Genomic DNA, 8,434 nt, shown 5'->3' with positions numbered 1-8,434 from the left:
ACCTGAGGCGTTCTCCCAGCCCTGGGTAGGAGCTACGCCACCTCCCTTTAAGGAAGTGGGGATCCCGGGGCCCAGCTGCTGTCCCTCGCCAAGCAGCTGCAGACGGCCAAGGACCTTCCCCTTCGCCTGGCCGTGACCTTCCCGCTACAGAGCCATGGAGCAGCAGCCACACTCTTGGTAACTTTTTTTCTTTTATTGCCAAGTTCAGATTTACAAGGAAGTTCCAGTTTTCATTTCCACCCTCGTGTTCAGTACCCACGAAACATGAGTCATGCTGGCGAGAGCAGGTACTTCCCTGGAACGGTCCCGTAGCCCAGAAGCATGAGGTTTCCCAGCCCCGCTCCTCCTTGGGACAAGAATTATTTACATATTTTCAACTCAGAGGAACTTAAGGAACCCTTACAGTTTATGCCCAATATCATCATGACTACATTAAATATTTCTTATTTATTGCGTCTAGAAAAGAAGATGAGAATTGGTTCACCCTGTGCCTTTTTGAACAGTGCATCTTGAGACCTTAGAGAAATCTTGGTGTATGCCTGTTAAGACGTGCGTTTCCTCGCCCACCCCCAGGTCGCAGTGCCGGTGCTTGGGTGGGAGCTGCCTTCTGCAGAGAGCAGCAAGCAGGGCAGGCGTGATGGGGGGAGGGGCAGCACAGAGGGCCTGCTGGTGGCAGGAGGACAATCCCTCCCCCCCACACCCCGCCTCCCGGGGCGGGGCACGTACCTGTCTGACTCTGAGAGGCGTCCTCGCTGGCTCAAGGTCCCAAACTGGAAAGGACATGTGCTTCTCCCCAGCAACTTTCAAAGCTGACGTTTGGGGGTTCATGTGGCCAGCCCTGCCCCTGACTTGGCAAACTCAGTGGGCCCGATGTGGACTTGGGGAGGGTCTCTGCGGGGACATGGAGATAGCGGGCTGGACGGGCCTGCTGAGGCCGAGTCTGGTACTCACGTGTCACAGGCCATGGCCCCTGCCCCGGGCTCGCCAAGGATTCCTGGCTCTACCTCTCTGCCCCAGAGTCCCAGCACCTGCTGTCTGGACGGGCCCCTCTGGAGGTGCCCCCACTGTTAGATTTTCTGGGGGCTCCTGAAGACATAGCTGTGCCACTGCTGCCAAGACAGTGGAGACCTGGCTGCCAGCCGGCTGTGGGCTGCCCACAACCAACCCCTCGAGCCCACCCGGGGAGAGGCCTGCCCTTGGGCCAGACGTGGGGCGGAAGCTTGGTCTGATCGCACCTGCTATTCAAGAGCCCATGGAGGCTGGGCTGCGTTCAGCTCTCCTGCCTGGGTGATACTGCTGCGGGTCCTCCTGGGCATGCTGTCCCCCGGCCGAGACTTTCCTCCCGTAGAGCTTGAAGCCACCTGGAGCCACTGGATTTCAGACAGCAGGCTGGTGGTCCCAGGGCAGGGTCCACGTGCCTCGGCTTGTTCCTCACGATAATGCCACCGGCTGGGAGGTCACTGGCCTCTCATTTCTGCTGCTCCAGAATTGTTTCAAAACCGGCAGTGAGTGGCTCTGGGGCTGGCCTGCCGCTGCATCCTGGCAGAATAACCAGGGGGCCCCTGTCCCTGACAACATGGACTTTCTCCCTCTTTCCGTTCCCCCTGCCTGTCCTTTCCAGGGGACTCTCCTGAAGGTCATGGCTTGTCCCTCCTTGCCAGGGCCCCTGGAATTTCTGCCTAAATGGCTGCGTTTCTGAGCTGGGTCTTTCCCCTGTTGGTGCTGGCTGGGCTCACCTGCCCGGAGGGCTTCTTAAGGCTGGAGAGATCTGTCCTGCAGGCGCCACTCCCCTTCCTCAGGGGACCAGTGTGTTTCCTTCAGGAGGCTGAAGTCTGGCCCGGGCAGGCCCTGCCTGACAGCAGATTGGGGGAGGTACCGGGGAGCGGGTCCTCTAAGAGGTAAGCGTGCGGAGCATTTCCTGAGGCCACCTGATAACCCGGACCGGCTGACACTGACACCACGGTGCTGGCACTCCTGGGGGACACGTGGAGGCAAGTTTTGGAAGGTCTGAGCATCAACCAGAGAGGTGAGGGTCGATTGGCCTTGCCTGGCTGAGTAGAAAGAACATTTTGGGAGCTTTATCGGATATAGCGGAGACCTGGCCTGCACACACCCAGCCCAAATGGAGAAGGAACTGGGGGTTTCCATTTTAAAAACGAGCTTGCATCTTTACAGCAGCAGCTGAGAGGAAGAGGGACAAACCCCGAGCTCCTAGGATGGCCCTGTGAGCTCGGACGTCATGTCCTTGCAGCTGGGCGGGGGCTGGCTCTCGGGATGTCCCTGCATGCAGGCACCCACACCACTGAGCTGCAGGCGACGGACTCAGAGGACGGTTTCCATGGCCTTTCCTTTCCATCACGGCCACGGGGGCTGGAGTGTCTGCAGTCCCAAATCGTTCTCTCTTAGACAAATAGAGAGATGGGGACAACCGAAGGTGATGCCGGAAAACCGTCCTGTTTGGTTTCAGTCCGGAGAGACGAGGAATGGTCCTGAGCGGGGAGCTGACTGCACTATCCCCCTTTCATGGAAAGATCTTCTGGGTAACGCAAGGCCCCTGGGCTGCCACGGCAGAGAAACTTTCGGCCCTCCCAGCTCTGTGTGTACCTGAGAATATGAGTCTCTCCCTTATTTTTGCTTAAAAAATACTCTAACCTTTCCAGGAAGGGACTTTTATCATTCCATAGGCTTGCAGAGTTAGTGAGTAATAAAGAAATGGAATCCCTTAAGACAATGGAGAAAGCCAGACTGAGAACTCTAAACCCAAAACGCTGGGAAGTTCAAGGCAAAATGAAAATGAAATCTCGACAGTAATATTACACTTCTAACATGACATCAAACCTCAGGGTGGAGGATTTTTTTTTGAACTTTTAAAATAGATGTTTTTCATCTGCTGCCAGAAGCAGGAATAAATATCCAAAGGAGATGTTTATCGAAGTTTGCTTTTCTACAAATTTCTACACAAAGTGACCACGTCCGCTTCTTCTGTGCTCACTGGGGACGCTGGCAGAGGACCTTCGAGACTGGGGAGGGGCTGGCTGATGAAGGGAGTGTTGTCGGTGGGTCCTGCTGCCCTGGGGCCGTGGGCTCTGACACCAGCCCAACCTCCTCTGCCTCAGTCATCTGGGTTCGCTGGGGTGTCGCCACTGGTCCCAGCCTGCTCTCAAAGAGGTGTGAAGTAAAAGGGGAATTCAAACGGAGCAAAGGACTGCAAGGATGGTTCGAGGCGGTTACCGGGCCGAGGAGAACTTCAGACGCTCCCGAGGTGTCTGTCGTGTCAGCTGCTCCGGGTCCCTGCCAGCGGGGCCGCACGCACGAAGGGAGGTCAACTCAGTGCTCAGCGGGGCCCACTGGCTCTGGCTGCGCAGCCCCCTCGCCCGGGGTCCCTGTGCCCACCGCGGCTGGTGTGGGTGGCGGGGGGATGCCGGTGAGGGTGCGGAGGCTATGGGGGTCGACGGGCGGGACGAGAGTCAGTGACTCCACGCTCAGCGTGTCGGCAGTGTCCTCGCAAAGCAGGGAGATGGTGGGCTGCTGGGCGGGGATGAGGCTGGGGCACAGGTTGACTGTCTCCACATCCGCGCTCCTCGCCAGGCTCTTGCTGGGCCTGGCCTCTGCTTCTGTTTCACTGATGATCACCAACTGGTCGGGAAGGTTAGGCTGAGGCTGCTCCATAGTCATGGGGTCATCTGGGTGGGGGGTGGGGGCGGGAGAAAAAACAAAGGTATGCTCAGCTCTGAGATGCTCTGCTCACGCTGGCACCCCGTTCCCCTGTTGAACAAAGGCCCAGGGAGGTCTGGTTGGGGGATGATGTGCTGGGGGAATAGCTTGTCTCCACTTCCTCCTGGGGACACAGAAGCTGGCAAATCCAGCCCTACCTAGGCCTGGGGGAAACCTGTCAGGGCCCATGGTTACTCTGACTTGTGATGCAAGGGACACATTAGGGGCTTGTGCAGAACCAATGAGTGGGTGCCAGAAGCCCAGTTCCTGGTGCCAGGAAACAGCCCAGACAGGCCCTGTGTGTGAACCACCTCCCTGATGATAAACATGCATTTAGGTAGAGAACAGGCTTGGGTGTGCTTATCACCTCAGGCCATGCCCAGAGTCTATATTTGGTAACATTTCCCCAAGAGGGAACTCACTGCAGTATTAAAAAAAAAAAAAAAAAGGAATTCTATACAATTTTTCAGCTTTGCAAAGCTAAAACAAAACCTCTGACTGTGGTTTTGTCACCTGGTCCTCCTCTAAGTGCTGAGTTAGCACCCAGAAAGGGGCTGTGATCGCTCAGGCCATTCTTATCCCGAGGGTCTCCCCCAGGGGCCACGGAGAGAAACCACGTCACAAGGGAGGAGTGGCCCAATGCAGTTATTTTAGGAGCGGCAATTTCATTTTTTGGTGCTTTTCGAAATCCGTGATTAGATTACAGACAAGTGGCCTCTTTGCTTTCCAAAGACGAGCTGGCTTGGACAGAGATACCAGCTGCCACTGGGGTTCCTCGTGGGAAACATCTTCCACGACTTTATGTGCCAGTGATTTGAAAACATGGGTACGAAGCCCGTGGGCATCTCGCTTGGAAAGCACATCTCCTCTGTTACAGATCTTCGGGCCAAAAAGGCACTGAGGACACTGTGTGGACAATGAATCTGAAAGCACTCTGGGCCCTGGGATGATGGCAGACATTTTTTGCTTCAATGTGATTCCACTTAAGTCAGTTGTATTTTTTTTGTTTTTTCTTAAGTTAAGCCAAAACAAAACAGAACCGCAAATTGAACACAGAGCAAAAGAATGGAAAAACCAAGAGCAAAATAAAACCGAAGGGCATACAGAATGGGAGGAAGGAGAGGAAGAGGATCCCCAGCGTGGAGAGGAAACTCAAGCAACAGATCAAGTCTCCCAAAGGACATGTCGTAGCTTCCCACAGGACTCCCGGGCACGGTGAGCTCAGAAAGGCCCCAGGTCACTTCTTCACAAGGCCTTTTTTCTTCTTTCTTTCTTTTCTTTAAAAGAGAAATAAGGCCCAGAGAAAACCACTGCATGGGGCTTTGGGTCTGTCCTCGCTCTGAGAGGGTGGCAGTGGGACATGGATGAGCACTAGTGGAAAAAATGATTTGAGGTGTGATCTCAGCCCACAAATGCTGAGTAAACACCCCACACACTTTCTGGTTTCTCTGAATTTCAATGAATTTGCTCCACTCAGGACGCCTTGTGGTGACGGGCTGGTTTCAAGGCCTGGGCTCAGGTTGTGACCCATCGCAATCTGAACGTGGGGCTCTGAGTACAGGCTCACCTTGCTTCAAACAAGCGTGTCCAGGAACTTACGTACATAAGGACCCACGTGTCAACTTAGCTGCTGACGAGGCAGTTTAGAAATGACTGATTCTCCAAGGGCACTTTTGTGCCACCTGGAGACAGAGCTTCAGAGCATTTCTTTCACGTTTTCTCCAGACTTCTCTGTGAGAATTCCCTCTTTGCTCAGGTCTGCATTTGCACGCAGATACTCAAAAGGGCTGACAAACCTCTTCCCCTGATCCCTAATGGGGTTTCTGGTGATAAGAATGATCAAGTGTGTGGGAAAGTTGCTATCAAATATATTAGAAAACAAATAAACCAGCGAACGGTGCCACACACACAAAACTGGTTCCTTCTTTAGGAAGAGAACCAACAATTTTATTAAAAGGGTTGGTTTTTCCCCTGAAAAACAGACTCTTCCTATTTTTTTTTTTAAATAGGAAAAATAACCTCCTCTTACCCATCACCTACAACACTGTTCTTTCTACCTATCTATCTATCTACCTACCTACCTATTAAAATTTTTTTATTTTTGGCTGTGTTGGGTCATCGTTACTGCGCGGGGGCTTTCCCTAGTTGTGGCGAGCAGGGTCTACTCTTTGTTGCAGTGTGCAGACTTCTCATTATGGTGTTGTCTCCTATTGCGGAGCACGGGCTCTAGAGCGCAGGCTCAGTAGTTGTGGTGCGCGGGCTTAGCTGCTCTGCGGCATGTGGGATCTTCCCGGACCAGGGCTGGAACCCGTGTCCCCTGCAGGTGGATTCTTAACCACTGCGCCACCAGGGAAGCCCCCTACCTACCTATTTTTAAACCAAGAACTGCTTCCTGAATGTTAGCTACAAATTTGTGCATTCAAGAGGCAGAAAAAAACCAAGAACTCTGCCGAGTTCTCACGGGGGGGAAATTACCTAGCGAGGACACAGTTTATGGTCAGTGTATGGTCAACCCACAGCGGCCACCGCCGACCCTCTGGCCTCGCTCACCTGCTGGTGTTTCCGAGCTCTGAGGGCACAGGTTGGGGCCTGACCCAGGAAACGAGTGGAGGCTGGAGCGGGAAAGCCCAACGTCCAGGTTCCCGTGAGGGGTGCTCGGCCTCCCCATGGTGCTGCCTCAAGTTGACACCAAGGCAGCGGGTCCCCCGAGTCCCTGGCCGGCACCCTCGGAAGCTGATCTGTGGCTCTAGGGCAGGGGCTCAGCTGACCCCTGGCGAGTGAGTGACAGTTTCCAATAAAAATGAGGATTGGATGTACTCAGGCCAGGGGAGGTGGGACTGAGAGACATGGGGAAGAAAAGGACAGTGCAGCACAGCAAGTTGGAGGGTAAAGCTCAGAGGAAGCAGCTTTTAAACACAAGAGAAGGCAAAGGCTCCTGCCTGGCAAGTGCAGCTGCCCAGCGGGAGGGCACAGGTGGGAAACCTTACGAGAAGCATCGCGGGAGGGTAGCAGTGACCACGGCCCACCCGCGGCCACTATTTGGAGCTCTAAACGCAAGAAGGGGAGCTGATGGAGTCACATCTGCCAGTGCGCTTACAAGTGAAATGACTTGGCCTCTGGCTGGAACGTGATGGAATCTACCACTTAGCTTCGAGCAAGGCTGGGGGATAAAGGGAAAAGGAAAAGAAAAAAAGCAACTAGTTGACTTCTTTGTGGCTTTTTGCAAATTCTAATGCCCAACCCTGTGGCCTAAACTGGGGGGGCCCTGTGGGGATGGGGCTGGAGAACCCCCCTAGCTCAGGGCCTGCACCGAGCCTGGTGCGGAGGACAGCGTTTCCAGGCTGCCCAAGGCTGCCTCGGAGGAGCTGACACAGGGGTGAAGGGCCGGGGGTTCGGTCCTCAGGCGGGATGAGGCCAGAAAGGGACTGGAGCTGAGGAAATGGCTCGGGTTGGTGGCCCGGGCTCCCCGTGCCCTCGCCTGGCGTCCTGGGAGCCTGCTGGTGTGGAAATGCAGCGTGCAGGGGCGTCGCGGGCCGAGGAGGCTACCGGAGGAGACCTGCCTGCAGTGACCGTGCCAGAGGTGCCGTGACAGCTGCCGATCGAAGCACTAAACCCAGTGGCCGCCGTGACTGTCGGCCTCCGACAGGCTGAACACTCGCCGGCGTCCTTTCCTGCCACTCCTGACTAGAGGGAAACACAGCGACAGATCATAGAAAGCCTTTAACAACGGGACGGAGAAGGTGACACGGAGAGGGGACACAGAGCAGCGATGGACGCGAAGCATCGACGAGAGCGTGAGGCAGGGGGGCCTGACCCAGCGGGTGCTGGTGACGCTGCCCCCATGCAGGTGGGACACCCCCATTCTGCCCCCCACGATGAGGCAGTGTTGGGACAGCTAAGAACCAGATCATCCGCTTGTGGGACTCAAAGACGGGTAAAGACGGCGGAGGTCAGTCCTGTCGGGAAGGAAATTCTTGGGGTCAGCGGCGACACTTGGTCTCGGTGAGCACCCTCGGGGGCGGAGGAACAGAACTGCCTGTCGGTGAAGATGAAAACCCTGCATCCATGGGCCAGTCTGAGGAGGGAAGGGTGTGTGGTTGGGGGATCGGAGCCAAAGCAGTTAGGGAAACAAGTAGATTTCTGACCCCAACTGATGACACCGAGGGCTCTCAGTGGCAGCCACCGAAGCCACCAGTGCGGCTCTGGGAGAGCCTCCCGTGACCCCCTCCCTAGTCACCCCCTCCCCAGCCACGAGGTGACGCTCTCCCGACCACACTCTGGTGATCCGCACCTTTGAAACCAAGACTGAACCACAGCAGCAAGATCTGAGGGCAGATGCCAAGCAGCTGCAACAAAAACGTTAGGAGCATCTCCCTGGGGAGGAACCGCCACCTCTGAGACACAATAGGGATTACGGCAGAGCTTAAGATGAGTGCCACGGAGCACAGCAAGGCGAATGGACTGAACTGTAGGCTGAAAAATGGTTAAAATGGCACATTTGATGTTACGTGTATTTTACCGCAATAAAAAAAATTAACGTCATGGATAAAACTGGTGAGAAAAGAGAACACGTTTGGCTTGGGGTTTTGTCCTTAAAAGTCCCACCTGACCACGGTGCCCGGGTTCAGTAACACGCAGGTCGGTCCTGGGCTGTCTGGTGCTCAGTTGGCCCAAATGGGATGGTGCTCTGGGGTGAAGGTCGTACTTTCAGACAACCGTC

The 8,434-nt window shown here is 55.2% G+C and overlaps 1 protein-coding gene across 3 annotated transcripts in view; it reads right to left on the bottom strand.

The window, feature by feature from the left end:
* Positions 1-200: 200 nt before the first annotated feature.
* CLEC16A (C-type lectin domain containing 16A) overlaps positions 201-8,434 on the bottom strand; it is a 210,078-nt gene continuing 201,844 nt past the window's right edge. For 2 of the 3 annotated variants that reach the window (XM_079943839.1, XM_079943840.1), the window contains exon 23: positions 201-3,683. In XM_079943839.1, the coding sequence (XP_079799965.1) occupies positions 3,328-3,683 (356 nt within the window). In that variant the 3' untranslated portion in view covers positions 201-3,327. Of the gene's footprint in view, positions 3,684-7,274; positions 7,399-8,434 lie in introns of those variants that run through there. The other variant, XM_079943841.1, reaches the window with a different exon arrangement.

Source organism: Stenella coeruleoalba (genome assembly GCF_951394435.1).
Source record: "Stenella coeruleoalba genome assembly, chromosome: 15".
Lineage (NCBI taxonomy): Eukaryota > Metazoa > Chordata > Mammalia > Artiodactyla > Delphinidae > Stenella > Stenella coeruleoalba.
This window is presented reverse-complemented; position numbering and strand designations above follow the sequence as displayed.